Genomic DNA, 20,937 nt, shown 5'->3' on the forward strand with positions numbered 1-20,937 from the left:
ACTAAAAATTAGAATTGAACAAATAGAAGTTTGTTGACTCAAATTTGTTGATTCAAGAATCAGTCAAATAAAAATTTCCCAGAATTTCAAATCAAGCTCATTGGCCTTCAGACTTCAGACTGTTCTATTAGTGATGTCTTTTTTTTTTTGGTGGGGGGGGGAAGGGTGGATAAGGGGAAGATGGTAGTAGTGGGAATTGAGACATTTGCTGTTCTTCCATTTTCTGATATGTCCATCTTAAGCATAACATTCACAATAATTCAGCAATTCTCTGAAGACTCAAAGAAAGATTTAAGTTCATCTGAGCTAAGTACCTTGAATTCATGAAAAGTATCTCAAACAAACCCATTAGGATAAGAGGAAGTAAAATATTCAGATATTTATTGAAGCTAATGAAGTTGTTTCTTGCCTTGTAGTCACTTTTCCCTGGAACTGAATTTTGTTATGCTCAGATTTCCTTAGCAACGTCATGAAGTTTATTTTTAAAAAGTCAAGTTTGATCTTAACTTCTTATCAATTTTGAAGTTTTCCAACCAGTGGACCTCACCTGAAGTAAATCTTCCTGGCACAAATTCAAAGATATTTCTAAAAGGTTTCTTACACATTACCAAAGTGTTGAAAGTACAAAGAAATTAAAGTAGGTTCCTTGGCTTTTGACTGAGCACAGCAACTTAAGTTTCCCTAACTAGTCAACAACACATGGCTTGTTTAAAAATATTTAAGTCTATTTTCCTTATTAAATTTAATATAACATTTTAAAATGCTCACAATTTCAAACTGCAGTCTTCTTGGCTCTTCGGCCTGGACATATTTATGTTTTAGTTGATTTCCCTAAGGAACTCAAACAACTTGAGACAGGCAGGTAGTACGTGAATGTATAAGGAAGATTCCAGTGAGTGAGCAAAATCTCCCTTAAATTAAAACTTTCCTTTCCTCAGACTGTCTTGCAGCATTCAGCTCAAGTATGCACAATATAAATTAACTACCAACTTGATTAGGTAGATATAGAGCTGGGTTCTCCCAAAACAACACTCTTGTGGCCGGCATGTTGTCAGTCTATAGAGGATGATGATGAAAACCTTAAGATTCACAAGGATTTCAAATAATGACTAGGAATTCTGACTCAAACACAAAAGTTATTTGTTAAGGACAAGACAAACTCACTGCATTAAAACAGATGCTTAATAGATATTTGCTGAATAAATTGAATCAATGCTGCCAATTTTATTTTTTATATTTTGCTTTGCAACACACAGTATGAGACTTGTATAATAGCACCTGGTACTTTTCTGAATGATAGTGAGAATGTAACTACTGTCACTTAATAAAACAAGAATAAATGTGATTAATTATTTTGCAAGAACACACTGGCTATGATTACAAATGCTAACTGTGAGGAAGTTCATTTTGAATATATTTAATAGGATAGTTAGTTAAAAGGATCTAAATCACTAATTAATTACTAATAAACTAAATTAACTGGTTGCTAGAAGAATTCTAACTAACTTATACATAACATACAAGAACTTCTTTTTTTATATTAATTACATGAAAGACTCTTTGCTTATATTTTCTTGCTGTCAGTCATTGATTAATATTTTGGGTCTTGAAGAAACAAACATTCAGCAGTGACAATTTCAACAAATTCTTTAAGAATATCTTTTCCTTTTTAGGGATGCAGTCCCCAAATCTGCTGCATTGCTATATCAGTTTTTATGAGTTAGGTTGTGAGGTATGTTTGTAATGGCTGTGTGAATGGAGGCATTTGTATACTCTAGATTTGTACAGGTTTCCTTTGCAAATGAAGATCAAAGTCAAAAAGAAAGAAAACAAAGTAACTTTATTTTAAAGACAATGACTGGCATACAGAATGTATGCACTGGCATAAAATAAACTTCTTTCATGAAAAGCATTAAAATTCATATAAATTAATTTATTAAATAGATATTTGGTATTGTCACGCTTTTATTAGATATTACTTTTATTTAGTGGTATTTTTTAAAAAAACCCAAAAAACCCCAAAAACCCAGAACTCCAAATTTATGCTAAATAATTTATTTCCCCCAAATGTATATGTGTTCTGAGATGAAGGCAGTGTTTAAGCTACAGAGATGTAACAAACAATACAGCTCAGTTGGTCATCTTCTGTTAATCATCATCACAATATGACAAGACACAAGAGGCTAAAAATGGCTCATCATAATTTATTTTATGTTAAAATGTACAGCTTTTTTTTTTCTTTTTGAAGTGACTGACTAAAAAGAGAACAGATAAATACAAGAGTGTCGCTGGCTCCTATTTTATACATGGATTACGCCTCTTCTGCTTGGCCCTTACAGTCACCCTGTACAGGTACAAAGGCTACAAAAAAGGAAGCAATATAAACAGACACAAATAACTTTTTGCTTTTTTACATGCGATTTGTAAGCTTAGTTTGGGCTATTCACAAGCTACTGCTCTATTTTTCCTTAAAAAATAACTCCAATATTTTATAAAGATAGAAAAATCTACAGATGGAATGAAAATGTAAAGTTAGAGGCATTTCCATAAAATAGCAACTTTACACCAAATTCACTTTTTTTTTTAAATGCTGCCAAGTATTTGGACATATATGAAATGTTTCAAAACTTGACAGATAAACACTGAGATATGCTTCATTCCATAAACAGAAGTCTGCATTTATAAAACAGAAAGCTGCCTTTTTTTCCCCAAAGAAATCTGTCACCAAAATGGGAAAGGGTCTTAACTTTACACCAAACATTTAGCAATAAAACCCTTTCAACTAACAAAATGTGAACAGCTTTTAGAGCTTTTTACAGTTTTATAATTAACAAAAATATAGTTTTTTTAAACCCTCAAATTAGGGCACCCTAATCAAGGCAAAAAACTTAAGAAATGGCTTACTGTTAGCACAACACTTGTACAGTACTACGAAATGCACTGTCACTAACAAAGACCTTAGCGGCATGCGGAAGTGTCACCTTAAACAAAATATACAAGAACTGAAATGCTAAAGGCATTTACATGGAGCTGAGGGGAGAAGGGGGAAAAAAAGCTAAAGGTTCAGTATTACAACAGATAATTTGGGGGCCAAACATCCACATCATTCATTTAAACGGGAGCAGGCACATCAAGTGGCTGCTGTGTAACTGCAGTCCAAAGAGAGAGGCCTTCCTTTGCAGAGAACTTCATATAAAACGAACAGAAACAGAGGTACCACAAAAAGGAAAAGGAAACAAAGGAGAACAGCGTATAAGGCTTTCTGCTGCATACAGCTTTTTTTTTTTTAAATAAATGGTGCCAACAAATGTTTTTGCATTCACACCAATTGCTGGTTTTGAAATCGTACTTTCCAAATTCATTTGTGCAGATCGATCCCCCCGGGAGGCCGGCCCGGGTGCGCGGCGCCCCCGCCTACCTCCTCATGTAGGAGCCGTTCAGGGGCTGCTTGGCCATGCCGGTGTTCATGTAGCCGTGGTGCCCGGGCGCCGTGTACATCATGTTGCCGTGGGGCGGGGTCTGCATCGGCTGCTGTGCGTATGGCTGGGTTCCCATCATGCCCATCTGCATCTGCATCGGGTACTGGGCCGTCTGATTCATGTAGCCGTGGTTGCCGTGGTAGCCGCTGTTCATCATGGGCTGGGACATGCCGTACCCATTCATGGCGTTCAGGGTGTTCATGTTCATGTTCACCGAGTTGACGTTGTAGGCGGGGGCGGGCATCAGATTCACGCTCATGTTCATCCCGCGCTGCATCGTCAAAGTCCTGGCCGGGCCCTGCATGGCCACGGTCTGGGAAGCCCGCCCGTAGAGCTGAGGCTGGTGGGCCGCGGCGGCCGGCGGGAGGGACGCCGATTTGGTTCTCATGGCCGCGTGGCCCTTGCTGGCGATTTGCGTTTGCAGTCTTTGGGTGTGAGAGATGCCGAGATTGGAGGCGGCCATGTTCCGCTGCAGGAGAGGAGGCGGCAGGTTCATGGGGGGAGGAGTGAGGTTGGGGGGAGGGGTCATGGTCGCTTGTGCTTGGGGCCCCCCAGGGACAGAGTGCGGAGACTGAGAAAGCTGCACGAGCCCCGTGTTACTCAACGGTGTGGACAAAGAGGCACTGTTTGCATAGGAAGTTACAGCAGCGGAATGGCTGTAAGGCAATGAATGATCAATAAGAGTATTCGTTAACTGCTGCAGTTTGGCAAGGCTGAAGGTAGCTGATGGCTGTGGGTAGTGCCCGGCCCCAAACTCGCTCTGGCCCATCCGCTCGTACAGGCCCAGGTTGGCGCCGCCCGCCTCGGGGATCTCGGCCAGCTGCATGGGGGGGGTGAAGGTGGCCGCCAGGCTGCACTGGGGCAGCTGCTGGCTGCCGCTCGGGGGCCGCTCCCCCACGCAGCCCTGGGGGGACTTGACGTTGCAGGTCGGGGGGGAGCCGATGCTGGCGGGCTGCATCATACTGCAGCTGCCGTTCATGCCGGACATTTGCTGCGTGACGGCGCAGCTGCTCTGCGTCAGGTTGCTGGAGGTCAGGCTGCTGTAGGAGCAGCTGTTCTGGGAAGAGGTATTCCCGCAGATGCTGCTGCCCATGGAGGAGTCGTAGCTGCTGGGGTTCTCGTAGTTCTCCGTGGTGCTCTCGATGCTGCCCAGATCGCTGAAGCCGCTGTCCACCACCTGCTGCGAGTGGTCCGAGACGGAGGGGACGTCCATCATAGGGCTGGTCTCCATGTTCTGCAGGGACGGCACCGAGATGGCCCCCTGGTCGGGGCTGATCTGAGGGTAGCTGCTCTCCAGCGCAGGGACGCTCGGGCTGCTGACAGAACGAACCGACTGACTGGGATGCGAATGGACGGATGAGACGGGGCTGCTGTGGTTGGACTGCGGGCAGTCATCCAGAGGGGGCATCGGGGGGCTTTGGTCCGCTTGCGAGTAGCTCTGCAGGCTTCGACAGGCCTCCTGAGTTTCAGCACATTCCTGAAAGGTGTCATCCTGCCCGGGGTTCTCCTGGGTCAAAGACTGAACGGCCTGCACGGTCTCAGAATCGATCTCCATGGTTTCTGAGGTTTCCTCTTTGAACTCGGGGTTCCGATCTTCCCTCTTCTTCTGGCCCTTGCCCTCGGCTGGTCCTCCTGGATGCCCCCCGCCAGGCTCAGGCACGCCCTCGGCATCTGCCGGACGCTCCTTGGGCTCGCCGCTACACGGAGCTGCCAGATCGATGCTGCAGTCCATCAGGGTTTCCGGGTTTGGGGGACCAGCTGGAACGCTCAGGTCTAAAAAAGTCTCCTGGTTCTCCAACACCCCCTTGAAGGCTTCTGTGGGAAGCTCCTCCTTCTGCGCTTCCACAGCCTCCAAGTGACTGTCATCTTCATCATCGGCATCGTGATCCTCATTACGGGAGGGCTCCTCCTCTTCCTCCTCCTCGTCATGGTCCTCCAAATGCTCAGGCTCCTTGGGGCCTACAAAGGCCTCCACTCGGGCCCCACCCCGACCACTGGCCCGGTTGGAGTCACTTTCCAGAACTCTCTCCTCCTCCTCCTCTTCCTCCTCCTCCTCTTCCTCACCTTCCTCTTCCTCCTCCGGCTTCAGGCCCTGGTCCTCGGATTTTTCCAACGGTAACGGGCGGGGGCTCGGAGGGGCTGCCGTCACGCCCCCATCTTCACTCTGTGGCTTCTCGGGCGGGTCTGCTTCCTTTGCTGCCGCCTCCGCCACACCAGACATGTGGCTCGGTTCCTCTTGGATGGATTCCTTTTGCTCTTCTCCAGTGACCTGGTAGTCGGGCTCCATTGGAGTCTCAGGCGGGGTGTACAAGTTCAGTTTAAACCCAGTCTTCCTGTCTTTGCTTTGCTTCCATTTAGATGGGCCACGCTTCATTCCTTTTGGCCATCCTTGTTTGCACTTTAGAGATTCTGGATTGTCTACACTGTCTTCTTTTAAATTATTTGAATTATCTGTGTTGTCTTTATGAGGTGATAGAACAGGGAAAAATATAAAAAAAAGAGTCTTAGAAGGCATAATCATCAATATCTTGAACTTCCTTTTCCAAATTAATTAATAAAACATGGTTTTAAATTTAATATTTTAAAAGTTAAAAACAACTAAAAAAAGACATAAATGATACTTTCATATGAAACAAGTTAAAAAAAAAAAAGCTAAGAGAAGAGCATTCCATTCGGTACACATGCACAAAGTCTCTTCACACCGTCTCTATCTTTCCCTCTTTTTCTCAGACTATCTGCCTGTGTCCCTCTTTGTCATTAGAAATAAAGGCAACATCCATAACATTACAGTATCTAACATATGCAACTGCAATATTCATAAAGAATGACATTTAAAGAGATAAAACCTCCTCTACTGTAATAGTCTCTAGCACTAAAATGTTAAAAACAATTTTATCAATGAAAATTCAGGAAACATACAAGTTAAAAAGGTTTATATTAACCCAAATCATCTTTACATGCTACTGCTAAGAACTATTTTAAAAGCTTAGTTACTAAGAAAATCTTAGCTTCTGTTTGTCTTAATTTTGTGTGTTTTTTTCTAAAACACAGATGGTTGCAAAATTATTTAAATAGGACTCAAAGATTGATTAAGTGCAAAAGTTTCCTCACATAAAGATTTAATTAACAGATCATTTCTTTACATTAAATTATTTAAAGTGACATTCATAAATATAAATCTACTGATAATTTAGACAGATTAGATTTTGACACTTACTGAATTAAAATGACCTCAAATGACATGAATGTGACCTACATGTTCTTCCTATCATAATTTATAAGGAGTGAAATAAACTAGTAAGTAATTAAACATACCAAATTCAGATGCATCTGTATGTAATTTCTCATAAGATGATTACATTTATATGCTATAAATTGAATAAGTTTATCTTTATATTTACTCGTGCAATTATTATATACCCACTTCTTTTACCAGAAATTCTACCAGGAATATTCTGGATCAATTACAGCCAAAAGGATTATCAAGGTACCAGAAGTTAGCTTATCATTTTGGTTCATTACCTTACTTTGATCATGTTTTAAAAACATGATTTTTTTAAAAATTGTTTAAAAAAATTTTTTTAAATTTCTAACTCTTCTCAAAAATGAACTTTATAATGGGTTCGAATCTGATCTCATTAACTAGCTATGCAATGGCAGTCAAGTCAATTAACCTGTCTGCCTCAGTTTCCTCATCTGTAAAGTGGGGATAATAATAGCATCTACCTCCCAGTTGTGAGGATCAAATGAGATATTTGTAAAGCAACCAGCACAGTGCCTGAGACAAAGAGGCACTATTTAAATGCTAGCCATCATCATCACCATCATTATTATTGTTATTATCTTGTGGATCAGATTCTTATAAGGGCTAACTTAAGGTAAGAAAAATTTCATTAACAGCCCTACTGGATGTGTCACTTTGGTGAAGGCAAATAAAAATTAATCAATTTGGAAAAGAAATTTTTCTTTGCCAGAATATACCTGTCTCCCACTTAACCAATGCATGACAGATAAACTTCTTCATTTATGTGCATGATAAAAAGATTATAGGTAGACTTACCCAGCAAGTATTATTTTCAAATTGGCTACATGGAGAGAATGTATAAATGATGTAAAATAGTTCATTTTGTAGTATATCAAGTATAAAAAATCTATACTAATCATTATCTCAGGTCTACAAAAAAAAAAATCTCTTATTTTTCTGTACTTTAGGAGTGCAAAAACATTAAGCTGACATTATCAGATTCTACTGCTATTACAACCAAATCAGCTAAAGTAGAAACATTACTTCTCCAAAACAGAAAGTGAGTCTTTAAATAGCTTGTAGAGAAGGGAGGATGAGATTCAGAAATCTAAGATCACTTAAGATTTTTAAAGACAACTGGGACAAAGATAAGAATATACGCTACTAGACATATAAAAATGATCAGGATTATTCACAGGACACTGAGAAGCAGCAAGCCAGGAACTGGAAATATACTCAGGTTTCTTAAGAAAATGATCTCTTTGACCCACGTTATTCTTCAACAAAGCAGATTTCAACAGTTTTTAAAATTAAAGTTATGAAAGCAAGCAATATGTGCTTGTGATTTTAAAACAGGCTTCTTAAAAAATAAAAACCAGAATGATTGCTGTCATTTTTGAGAGCAATGAGATATGCTCATTATCCCCAACTGCTTCACCCGCACTGTCCTTTTAGTGAAGGCTGGGGGTGGGGTGAAGATATGCTTATTAAAGAACTCAATCCATATGTTTTTACATTTAGCTGAGGCCCAGCTTTCCTAAAAAATAAACAGACTGATGCACAGATTTTTAAGGAGGAACATGAGGTCTCAAACTTTGCCTCATTCCACCAAAGAAATTTGGTTGCGGCAAAACTCAGAGCATCACAAGCGATGATCAATGTTTATTGACTTATTTAGCAAGATTTCTAGTTCAGAGATGATTAACACTTTTGAATTAAGCCAGCTTGACCAAAGCAAGGAATACTATCTGTCCTTCACATTTGAGAGATCAAGAGAGGGCTTGATGAAATCATCAGGGATATTATAGAAGATATTATTATTCAGGTGAGAGTTGGATTAGATAGCCTCTAATGTACTTTCCACTTTGAGATTCTGTGACTCAACTTATGAAAACTGTTTCTCTTCTCTTTATGATTGGATATATGAAAGAGGAAGAATCAATATATCAAACTACTTCAAAGTTAAATGAATGGAGTCCTCTCGTTCTCTGTAATCACACACTACAGAAAAAATGCTTGCTCTAAGTAGTATATCGGCACATTGTTGAATAAAAGACTGGCAGAAAGCAGAGCAACACACACAAAAATCTACTAAAAAAAGGAAAAATCTCCTTAACAAGCCTCAAAGCCATGACCACTAAAAAGAGCATGGCCAGATGGTTCTGGTTATTATAAATGGCTTTTAGTAATGATTATCAAGGTTGCAGAGCTAATCCTAACTGGAGAATGAAGTTAGCATATCTCAAAGAACACTCTTACTCTAGGAGGTTACTCAGCACCGAAATGAACTTTTGGAAGGGGAGGTGAACCCTCCATTCCCTGGAAAGTCTTAAAGAAGAGGACAGATAATTGTTTTAGGTGGAGGAAAGAAATGCAGTTTCATAGATGTCTTTTAGTCTTTAAGATGCTACTTCTTGGATTTCAGCTAGTCACAAAAATTCAATTATAATGATTTGGTTAAACAAAAGAGCCAATTCTACTTACTCCTACAAGGGTCATCATTATTAAAGCAATGATTGTCTTTCTCTTCTTCCTCAGTTTGTCTCTGTTTCCCAGAATGAAACTGGAATACTTTTTTAACGGCAGGCTTCAAGTCATCTTCTTCTCCCTCGATTTCACAGGTAGGCTCCAGCTGTGGCATTGGTCGCTCATCATCAGAGTTATCAAAGGGCTCGTTCAACACTTCTGTGGTTTCAGAAATTGTCTCTGTTGTCACACTGCTATTGATCCTTCTACGCTTACGGCCCCTTTTCTTCTTCAGTATGAAAGGTCTCTGGAAATTCAAAACATAATGCTTAAAAATTAGCAAAATCTTCACTGACAAATGAAAAGAACATTCATGCCCATACGAGTACATGTTAAGAGGGCAAAAATGAGGTGCTTTTCCATTTGACATCTATTAGCAGTCTTTTAGCCATCACCACGATGGAAAAGATTTTCCAAATACACAACTGTATTTTTAAAAAGTACTTTGAAGGAAAATCTTAACAGCCCAAACACAAATTACAAAAGCAAACCTTTACTTCTCCAGCAGAGCCCAAGTGGAAATACTGACTTCAATCACTGTGGTCCCATAAACTTTAGTTTTAGAGGAATTATGGGAAGCCAAATGTTTCAAATAAATATTTCAACAGTTCATTCATTGTTCACAGAGAACATACCCTCTACAGATAACAAATATTTACTGAACACATGCTAGGTATAAGGATCTATGAGAAACATAAAGATTATTCTGACCTTGCCCTCATTTCCATAGGACTTCAATGCTTGTGAAATGGAAACACCAGACAAGTAGATGAAAAGATGGATGAAAAGAAGCTCCACACCAGTCAATTTTCTCTTTGTAACACCCTTCTATACTTCCACTTCTCTCCTTCTAGTCTAGACTATTGCTGGCAAGTCTCCTTGTAACAAAGTCTTTTCTCACATCAGTCTATCTTTTTCTCAGCTGTCAGAAGAATCTTTCTAAATTGAAAGTCTGACCTTCTCTTCCCTCTTTCACAAACTTCAGTGGCTCCCTATCCCCTCCAGGATCCAATATAAAATTCTCTGTTTGGCATTCAAAACCTTTTATCCCCTGCCGTCCAGTCCCAACATCCCCATCTGAGGGAACTCTCTGGCAGGCTTCCTAACTATTCCTTGAACATGACACTCTGTCTCCCACGCATGCACATTTCCACTTGGCTATCCCCCACACTCTCCTCATTTGTACTGCCTGGCTTCCTTTAAGTCTCACCTCCATCTCAAGTCATTCTTGCCCCCCTCCCTCCTTTAATTCCAGCACTTTCCTCTGCTGATTACTTCTAGTTTATCCTCTGTGTAGGTTGTTTGTCCACAGTTGTTTTCATGCTTTCTCACCCATTAGACTGAGAGCTCCCTGTGAGAAGTTCCCTTTCTTTGTCTTCCCAGCATTTACCACAGTGCCTGGCACAGAGTAGGCACTTAAGAAAGATTTGCTGACTGACTGAATCCAAAAATAAAATAGAAATCTACAAAGCCATATTCACAGTTGGAATGTGGGCACTCAATTATTTTGGAAACCATTTTGTTTACTAACAAGAAGAGCTTAAATAAAATATATGTAAAGAACAGGTATGTATATATTTTTTTTCAAAAACTGGTACTGCATGTATCCAAAAGATGCTTTTTTTATTTATTTTCCTTCATTATCCAATGTCCTAATTAAGATTTTCTTTTTCATTTCTTTTTCTTTCTTTCTTTCTTTTTTTTAAAGCTCATTTACTTGTATATTAACACCTTCTGCCAGTTTACAGTGACCTTAGAGCTTTAACTTTTTTAACCTAAACCATGATTATATGGGGTTTTTCCCCCCACATATAAAAGTCATTGAAATAAGAAACCAATATAAACTCAATGACTGAGAGATGAAATTGATCTTAGAGGCCGTCTAATTCAATTCCCTTAATGTACAGATGAATAAACTTAAGACCAGAGGCTGGATCTGAACTCAGGTCCTCTGACTCCAAAACCAATGTTCATTTCACTGAACCACATACGGGCCTGCTATTAAGATGAGACTCACCCACCAATGAAACACAGATAAATGATTCTGGTAACATTTGATAGAAAAACAACCTTAACTGAAATTTCTTCTAAGTACTTGTGATGTACAGCTTGATTGTGCTTTTGAAAACAGATGAAAATTTTAATATGCTTAAGACTTAAATTAGAGAGGAACAAATTTTCCAAAGACCTGTTGCTTCTTGCCATTATGAAGATAAAATGATCAGGGAATATTCCCTAACTGTTCACTGAGGTGTAGCTATCTGTTTGTCTCCTAATAATTCCATTCTGCAATCGAACATTTACAGATGTCAAATTCCAAATTGACCAGGCAGAATCTGATTTATTTAATGTATTTCCCAAACAAGTAGATAATAGATTTAAACTCTCTGTAGTAAATCCTTTTATGTAGGTCAAATCATCAGAATATATGGCTTCTCTGGAGATATTCTGGAGAAATTCTATTTAGGTCTAACAAAAAGCATAGTCTAATGAAAAGAATTTTGAGATGGGAATTAAACCCCCAAAGTTCTGGCATTTCTGGGTCTCCTTTTCCTTCTTTGTAAAATAAGATTAGATTGGATGATCGGTAAGTCTGTGACTTGGTCCTGGCTAGACTATTCTGAACCAGCAGATGGCAGTAATTTTACTAAGCTCTAACCCGAAGATTTTATCAGCTGGGTCTTTCCAGCACCTTAACCTTCAAGGATAAACAGACTCATGAATGCAAGATAAATAATTATGAAGCAGAATAGCCAATACTGATGCACAAAGATATTATTACCCCTAAGAAATAAGGAAGGCTAATGAATGGGATGTCTGAAATCACATGCAGACTGTGAAGTACCCAAAGCCCAAACAAAAAATATACCTTTCTCTTCATAGCAAGTGATTGTGGTTTTGTTAACCGGGGAGGAGAGCTTCGGTGATTTTCTTCCTCTTCCTCCTCTTCCTCTTCTTCTTCCTCTTCTTCTTCCTCTTCCTCTTCTTCCTCTTCACTGCTATCTTTAGTTGGCTCTGTAGATTGCCCTCGGTCTCCTGTCATGGGTACACTCTCCGGGGATCGCAAATATTTATTTTTTGATTGCACTTTTGCAGGTGATTGCCTACTATTAGCTCTAGCTGATAAAATTTCTTGGTCTTCTTTTTCCCAGCAGCTAGCCTGTTCCATCAGACGTTCAGCCTGATGGAGAGAAGGTTAGAGTGATGGGCCCATGAAGCAACATTGACTTTGTGATAAGCTTTCAAGTTCAATGAAATAGTCATTCTAAGTCAACTCCGATTAGCGCAGCTAGCTAACCAAGCAATATTTCAGCTGAATCATCTAGTGACTCTTTTGCAATAGTTAGGATAACAAACCAAAGAAGATTGTGTTTCATGGGATATTTAGCACTATTAATGATGCAGCGAATTGATTTAAGTCTTTTATCACTACATTACATGCTCACTGGTATGGATCATTTTAAGCAAGTTCATAAACACAAAGAATCAATTGACATCTCAGCCTTTGAGCTCAGCACCAAATTTTATCTGATTATATGCTGTCACACTACTTCAGTAGTGAAAAAGGCAGCTGTGTGATTGAGGATAAATGTTTTATTTTTCAAATCTGAGTCTATAAAATTATCACATCTTACCACACAACCTCAGTTAGGACAAATTAGTGCCATATCATTTCACAAGCTATCTTCTCTATAACAAAGCATTTTACAATGATGTTAATGCCTTACTTAAGCTACCCTATTACTGAATGCCATAAGACTGAAGCCAAGCGAAAATGATGATGTCAGTTATTACCTCTTTTTCAGCTTCTCGTTCCTCTTCAGAAACTGCAGCATTAGAAACTAACAATGGGGTCCACCGCAGACTTTCTGGGTCAAGTTCATTCACACGTGCATTGGTTTTCAGTTTTTCCATATGACCTAATATCAGTTTTTCTCTTCTAATAATCACAAATCTGCAGCAAGACATATCAGAACAAGAAAGCTGAATTGACATTTTACTTCCACATACTATCTGGGTAACACAGCCCCTTGCAAGTAGAGCACCTTCTTGCTAGAACCAGGCTGCGTCACGTGAGTGCTCCCTCTAGGTGCCCCGATTCCCACCCCCATAGGGACCTTTTTGGTCTGCAGGCAGGAGATCCTTCTGACAGCAGGTGGTTCGGAATACTCACTTTTCTTCTCGCTTGTCAATCATGCGGAGGTGTTGCAGAGTGGTGGCAATATCGTGCGGACACATGCCGGTGGCACGGCTGATCCCTTTGATGCTGATATGTTTTTCATGATGGTAATACAGATACTCCAAAATCACGCTTTTCCAGTAGGCCAGATAGGAGAGACGGCCCAAATCGGAGAGTGGCTTTTCAGGAGACCCTGCTTGTCCTTCTCTTCTGGATAGCAAATAGCCTGGGAGAGAAGAGAGGAGGAGAAACCTCAATGTGACACTATGAAACAAGAGCAGGAGAGGCCCCTGAAACAATACCCGGTTGTATGGGGAAAGAACTGGGTTCGAATCCCAACGAGGCTATTAATTAGCCATGTGACTTCAGACAAGTCATTTGACCTTTTTTCAGTCATCAGCAAAATAAATGAGGGAATTGGAATGAAGTCTGAGTCTTTCTAGTGCTAACAATACAAAAATAAGATAAAAATCATAGGAAACTAAGTGAAATGACTTTTTATGTCCCGAATGTGGGTGATTTCTGTGAAATTTCTTTTTTAAATCTCTTTCAAAAGATGGTTAGTAAAAACAGTTAAGATTCATGTGACACTTTGTCTATTTTACATAGAATACTTCACCACCATCCTGTGAGGTGGGTTCCATCTCCGTTTTTGCTTCCCATTAGATAATTCTTGTGGGAGAAGCATTACAAACTTAAATCAAGAAATAGTTAACACTGACCAAAAGACAAGACTAAAGATATAGGCTCAATAGATAAAACTCTAGTGCTTTAGATTTTAAAAACAAACAAAAAACCAAATGTCAGAAATCATCCCATAAGAGTAACACAGATGTTTATAAGTAAGTTGTTATTCACAGGAAAGTCTAATGACCCTTTGACATCCATGAACTTTTTTTTTTTTTTAAAGTCTCTGTTGACTTAGACCAGGGATGAGGATCCATTTTTCTCTGCCAAGGATCATTTGGATATTTATAACATCATTTGAAGGCCATATAAAATTATGAACTTAAAGAACTCAAGGAGTAAGAGGTTACTGTACCTTTATTCAGCTCATTATTGCCTGCAGTTGCCTTAACAAATGATCTTGTGGGCCTTATACAGTCCAAAGGCTGAAGTTCCCCATCCCTGACTTAGATCTTATTTTACTTATTACATTAAGCTAAGGGAAAGATCTGCTGCTTTGTTTAGATGGATTAATAAAAGGCATGTCTTTATGTCAAACAATACAACTTCTATCAGCTCCATTAGCTATTTTCAATTATTTCAGGGAAAATATGTATGTGTTGCTATATAGTACGGTAATCCAGTTCCAAAGCACTCAATTTTTGAGCATGCCATATCTGTTACTTTTCATTTAGCAAAGGAGACTTTAAAAAAAAAAAAGGCAAAAAAAAAAAAATCTAACAAGTTAAATAATGAATGAAAGCTAGTGGCCATGAATACAATTAGTATTCACTTAAGCAACAAAGAAATACTTCAAACCAGTGATACTGACTTTTTGGATTAAGTCTCATCTTTATAAACTCCTTAAGATTAAATACACATGGACCATATACAGTAGGTAACAGCAATTATAATTTACACTGTCTTAATAGTCATCCAAAACTTTGATGTTTTATTCTTCATCTACATTTCCAAAATGGTTGCATTCTCAGAAGTTATCTCATACTGGGAAATTTCAATGTTTTTTAAATGTAAATTTGAAGTGTCTTTTCTTCACCCATCTACTATAGGGAATGCTTAAAAATATATAAATAAATTTATAAATTTGAATCAATAATATGCAGCTAACTAAGGGTTGTTAGCCATCCTTCCTCATTTTTCTGGTTTTAATCACAGAATTATTGGCAAGAATATAGAACATGCAAGAATATTTAACTTTAGCTATGGTAAAGGCCATTTGTTCTGGTTTATCTATTTATCTTCCCACTGAAATTAAATGTATTTGATTTAAGACAACTAAATAATATACTAAAATGTCATAGACAAAGGACTCTCAATATAATTTTACACAGAAGCTGTTGAAATACAGTGTCTTAAGAATGCCAAACAGATAAGTCATTTATTGAATCTTAGAGAATTTATGTCACCAACATAGATAAGTAACTTAGTGATAATGGAGCATCTTCCATAGGTGTCAAAACCTTTTGGCATAGTGATCTTCAGCTTATTAATCAATAGATCAATCACCCTCTATCTGCTAGGCCCATGTTGGACTTGTTAGACTACTGCATTTGTTAGACTTACAAGGATCTATTGAAATGGGAATAACTGAAGGGAGATTTGTTCCAAGTAAAAATGACCCAACAAATCTTTGTCTCTCTGGAATTCACATGAAGGAATAACCAAATGAGAAGTTTGAGAACTGCCTTTCTCTCTTGAGGTTTCCAGACTGAGAATTATCTGGGACAGCTGTGAAATCCCTAGGTACATCCAGAACTTAAAGAAATCTCTCTCAGCCTGGCAGAATGGATGATCTAAAAGAAATTCTTAATAAAATGAAGTGAGTCTTTAAAAGAACAACAGCCCTCATTTATACAATAATATTTCATAGATTACCAGTTAAGTTCCTCAGAGCAGTCTTGTAAAAGATATAATCCAAGTATTAATACCTGGGGTCACATAGCTCCTAAGATGAGAGGAGATCTGAAGACTTCTTTTCTGGTTTTAGGGTTCTTTCATTTACAATTTGAAATCCTAGTCATTTTTCCTTCTGAAACTCCTTTCTTCCTTTTGACATCCTCTCTCACAAGAGTTCCCAGAATCCTTATCTATGTCCCTTGTGCCACACCTGTATCTATTCTTTCCAGAGCATCTCATGCACTAGATTTTTTTATCCTTTTATTATTTCAGGTCCCTATGCTCTTCAAGGTAAGTAATCTAGTGGACTAATTATAAGCTAGAATGTTACTGTGTTATTCCTTCTTATATTTTACCATGTTTTAACTCAAAGGAACGATTCACAGAGGGAAAATACTTATAGGGAAATGAGTTTTTCAGGGTCCTAAAAAGTGGCTGCATGAACCAGGAGAACATTGTACATGGTAACAGCAATATTGGAATGACTTGACTATTCTCACCAATACAATGATCCAAGACAATCCCAAAGGATTCAAAATGAAAATACTATTTGCCTTCAGAGAGAGAACTGATGACAAATGTCTGAAAATAGACTGAAGCATTCTACTCTTCCCTCTTCCTTCCTTCCTCCAAGTTTTTATTCCTGACAAAATGACTAATATGGAAATGTTTTGCACGACTGCACATATATAACCTATATCAGGTTGCTATCTCAGGAAAGGGGAAAGGAGGGAAGGATAAAATATAGAAGTCAAAACTTAAGAATGGACGCTAAAAGCATTGTTTTTACATGTAATTGAGGAAAAAATAAGATTTTTTAAAAATTTAAAACTCCAAGCCAAAAAAGAGGGGAGCTTCTATTTTAATTCCACTAAGGATCAACTTCAAAGTTGACTGATAATGTAATGAAAATGCTAAAGTCTGGAATATGTGACAGGAGGGCATGAAATGGTATATCTTACTCAGCTCTTACCCAAACCTACCCAATAATGCTTAAAAGCAAAAATACAAGGTTAGTCTGGTAACTAGAAATTATACAGATATCACTTCCTACTTGTTGATGATATTGTTCCTAGGTAATCAAAGAAGCAATATTAAATTTAACTACCCCAGTCGCATCCAGAATACCCTTCAGATGATTAGAAATAAAACCAACTCTTCTGTAATTTATGCCAGATCATGATACGGAATCCATTGCACTTTCAACTCCAGAAACCTACTGATTCTAGCACATATATACAAGTGTATATTATACCTTGTAAGATGGCGATGGGGAGAAGGAGGATGGTGTTTTAGTGATCCAATAATTCTGATGAATTCAAGTACTAGCCATATCTCCAGATGGAAGATGACTGATTCAAGGTATAGAGACATACCTTTTTAGACATGACCCACTGTGTGGATTTGTTTTGCTTTACTATGCTTATTGATATTAAGGGTTCCCCACCCTCCACCCCCACCTCTCTTCTTTTGACTTTTAATTGGGATTTGAGGTAAAAGGGTGATTAGCAATTGCTCTGTCCCAAAAAAGAAAACTATTACTGGGCTTATACCCCAAAGAGATACTAAAGAAAGGAAAGGGACCTGTATGTGCCAAAATGTTTGTGGCAGCCCTGTTCGTAGTGGCTAGAAGCTGGAAAATGAAAGGATGTCCATCAATTGGAGAATGGTTGAGTAAATTGTGGTATATGAACGTTATGGAATATTATTGTTCTGTAAGGAACAACCAGCAGGATGAATACAGAGAGGCTTGGAGAGACTTACATGAACTGATGCTGAGTGAAATGAGCAGAATCGGGGGATCATTATATACCTCAACAACGATACTGTTTGAGGATATATTCTGATGGAAGTGGATCTCTTCGATAAAGAGAGCCTTAATTGATCAAAGATGGACAGAAGCAGCTACACCCAGAGAAAGAACACTGGAAATGAATATAAACTGCTTGCACTTATGTTTTTCCTCCCGGGTTATTTATACCTTCTGAATTCAATTCCCCCTGTGCAACAAGAAAACTGTTTGGTTCTGCACACATATATTGTATCTAGGATATACTGCAACCCATTCAACATGTAAAGGACTCTTGCCATCTGGGGGAAGGGGTGGAGGGAGGGAGGGGAAAAATCGGAACAGAAATGAATGCAAAGGATAATGCTGTAAAAAATTACCCTGGCATGCGTTCTATCAATAAAAAATTATTTAAAACAACAAAAAAAGAAAGCTATTGAAACATCTTTCTAAAACCCAGAAGGAAGTTCAGAAGGAAAAAGAAAAGCAAGATAGCTTCAAAAGTAACATGTTGAATTTATTATGTATTTTTGAAGAGGATTTTACATATAGTCCCATCTTTCTGTTTTACTTTCTATATAGAATGGCTCTAACTAGTTTTCATTATCAACCCCAATCTAAAGGCCAAGACTGAAAAATATTAAACAAGAATGATTTGTGTCAACATTTATCAAGGTCATTACTAAAGTACTATCATGAAATACTGCATTGGTTGAGAATTTGATGAGAATTACTTTCCTTTTTCCTCTTTCTAAAGCCACATTGATAGAATTTACAGTTAATTGCTTCATACAACAGATTAGGAGTAATTTCCTAAAAGTCAGAAAGTAAAGCAAGCACAAATCTTTGCGGCTATTAAAAGATTAATTGATAATTTCCAAGTTTCAAATGCAATCTGTTTGGACTACCATAATAATGCTATTTAGACTAAAACCTTAATATGCTAAAACTTTCTGCTTGGAATGATAATTATTAGTATAACAGCTAATATTTTTCAAAGTGCCTATTATGTACCAGGCAATGTGCTAAGGGCTTTAAAGATATTATTTCAATTGAGCCTCACAACAATTCTGAGTAGGTGCTGTTATGATCTCCATTTTATAGATGAGAAAACTGAGGTAAAGAGGTAAAGTAATTTGCTCAGAGTCACACAACTAGTTAAGCTGGATTTGAACTCTTTCTGACTGTGCCACCTGCTTTAGAAGAAAAGCTAGAATTCCACAACTTGTACAGCTTTCTTTAAATTTCCCAAAAGTTCTACAAGGAAACTCCCAGTTTTAAATTTAGGAAATTTTACGCAAGGTGTGCCTAGTCAATGTAAGTAATTAATACCACGGCATGTCATTGTTTCCCTTTAATAAATAATGTTCTTCTAATGGGGTAAAAAAGATTTCTCTTTACCCCAAAACTTACCTTTAATCCTGTTAACTGCTTTGAATTCAGTTGCATGGAATTGTTATTTCCTGCCTCTAAAAGCTTCTTATCACACTAGTTACAGAATCTCTTGATAGATTAATTTCTAATATGGCAATATTTTAGACAGTCAAGTAGCTCAGTGAATAGAATCTGGAATAAGGAGACCTCTTCTTCCTGAGTTCAAATCTGGCCTCAGACACTCAATCTGTATGACTCTGGGCAAGTCACTTTACCCTATTTGCCTCAGTTTCCTCATCTGTAAAATGAGCTGAAGAAGAAAATGGCAAATCATTCTAGTATCTTTGCCAAACATATCCCAAATGGGGTAACAGAGGTCAGACTGGACTGAAATGGCCAAATTTTGCTTTTATGAATGTGATTTCACTAATGGGGGTATTACCTCCAACAATGTAGGTTACAACTCGAATGACTGTTCATGCTTCTTATAAATCCTAGCACGCTAGCGGCCTTTGAAGCATACTGTCCCCTAGTGTGCCTGGGAGCTTTCTTCTATATATATGACATGCACTCACTATCCAAACCCCTGACCTTTCTTTAGGCCATTTTTGTTCCCCTTAGGTGTAAATTTTTTTCAGATTTCCTCACAACCTACTCAGGCTTACCATTTCTTTATTGCCCTTTGGCAATTCTCAACTGCAATTCTTTGGAGAACCTAGTATTCCAAGACTTATAGTCCACACACTACCACTGGAAGAAATCAGGATAATTAACAAGATGGGTATTTGCTTCAGAGAAAAATTGGGGTCATTAAAAGCTATCAAAATTGAAATTTTTCAAAGGCAGCTATATCTGACTTTTTCCCCCTCCTGATCAATTCTGGATCCGATTCACTGTCCATTTGCACTCTCTGTCCAAAATATCTGTGTTGATAGAGAAGCTTGTTGTGTTGTCCATCCAACTGCACTTCAGAGAGTGGAGAAGGCATTCTTCAACCACTTGGTTACATGTGTGAAAAATTACACCAAACTCTTTTGCGCAATTATTAATCTTATTTCGGAGGTTTAGAATGTTCCAAGTCTAATTCAATTTGCATACCATTAACTATAAAAAGTTTTGGACAACTATACTTTCTATAGGATATTATCTTCTATTTGTACTAAACATGCTCTGTGATAGCAGCAAACATTTTTGGAAAACATAACTTTTTTCCTGCTTTTAAGCACTACTTGATAATAATAACAAGATAAGTTCATCTCAGCAACATGTGTCAAAAGGCATTCTATGACTTTGACGTATGTTGAGAGATAAACCTTATTGAAGCACAATCTTAAAGGCAACATGCTTTTTAAAAATAACAATAACAAACAGTGGAAATCTGTATTTCCTAAACTTTTCAACATATTGATGAAATTATAAAGATGTCTGTTTTAATAGCGTAGAATTTATGACAGTCAACTTGTTCCCCTTCTTGTGTCATTAAGAATGCCTTTAATGGATATGGATGACTATTATTCTCATAAAAATTTCAGAAATGGAAGACACAGGTATATGGACCAGGACTTATTGGTACTTAGTTACTTTTTGTCTTTGTAATAATAAGATTCAGGATTTTTGCAAGCTTTTGGTATCTTTTTCTATTTTAGATAACCTGGTAATTAAATGATCTAGGTTCTTAAGACTCTGACAAATCAATGATCATTTTTCCTTTTTTAAATCTCTTTTGTCTTTTTTCCAGTTTTAGCTTTCAAAGACCTCAGGT

General features: G+C 38.1%; 1 protein-coding gene across 3 annotated transcripts in view; it reads right to left on the reverse strand.

Annotated features, from left to right (window-relative positions):
• Window positions 1-1,821: 1,821 nt before the first annotated feature.
• The window catches only part of KAT6B (lysine acetyltransferase 6B), a 224,798-nt gene continuing 205,682 nt past the window's right edge, over window positions 1,822-20,937 (reverse strand). For all 3 annotated transcript variants that reach the window (XM_051982063.1, XM_051982062.1, XM_051982061.1), the window contains exons 14-18: window positions 13,424-13,655; window positions 13,045-13,204; window positions 12,119-12,430; window positions 9,208-9,496; window positions 1,822-5,939 (exon numbers count right to left, since the gene is read on the reverse strand). In XM_051982063.1, the coding sequence (XP_051838023.1) occupies window positions 3,415-5,939; window positions 9,208-9,496; window positions 12,119-12,430; window positions 13,045-13,204; window positions 13,424-13,655 (3,518 nt within the window). In that variant the 3' untranslated portion in view covers window positions 1,822-3,414. The remainder of the gene's footprint in view (window positions 5,940-9,207; window positions 9,497-12,118; window positions 12,431-13,044; window positions 13,205-13,423; window positions 13,656-20,937) is intronic.

The sequence above is a fragment of the Antechinus flavipes genome, chromosome 2 (genome assembly GCF_016432865.1).
Source record: "Antechinus flavipes isolate AdamAnt ecotype Samford, QLD, Australia chromosome 2, AdamAnt_v2, whole genome shotgun sequence".
Lineage (NCBI taxonomy): Eukaryota > Metazoa > Chordata > Mammalia > Dasyuromorphia > Dasyuridae > Antechinus > Antechinus flavipes.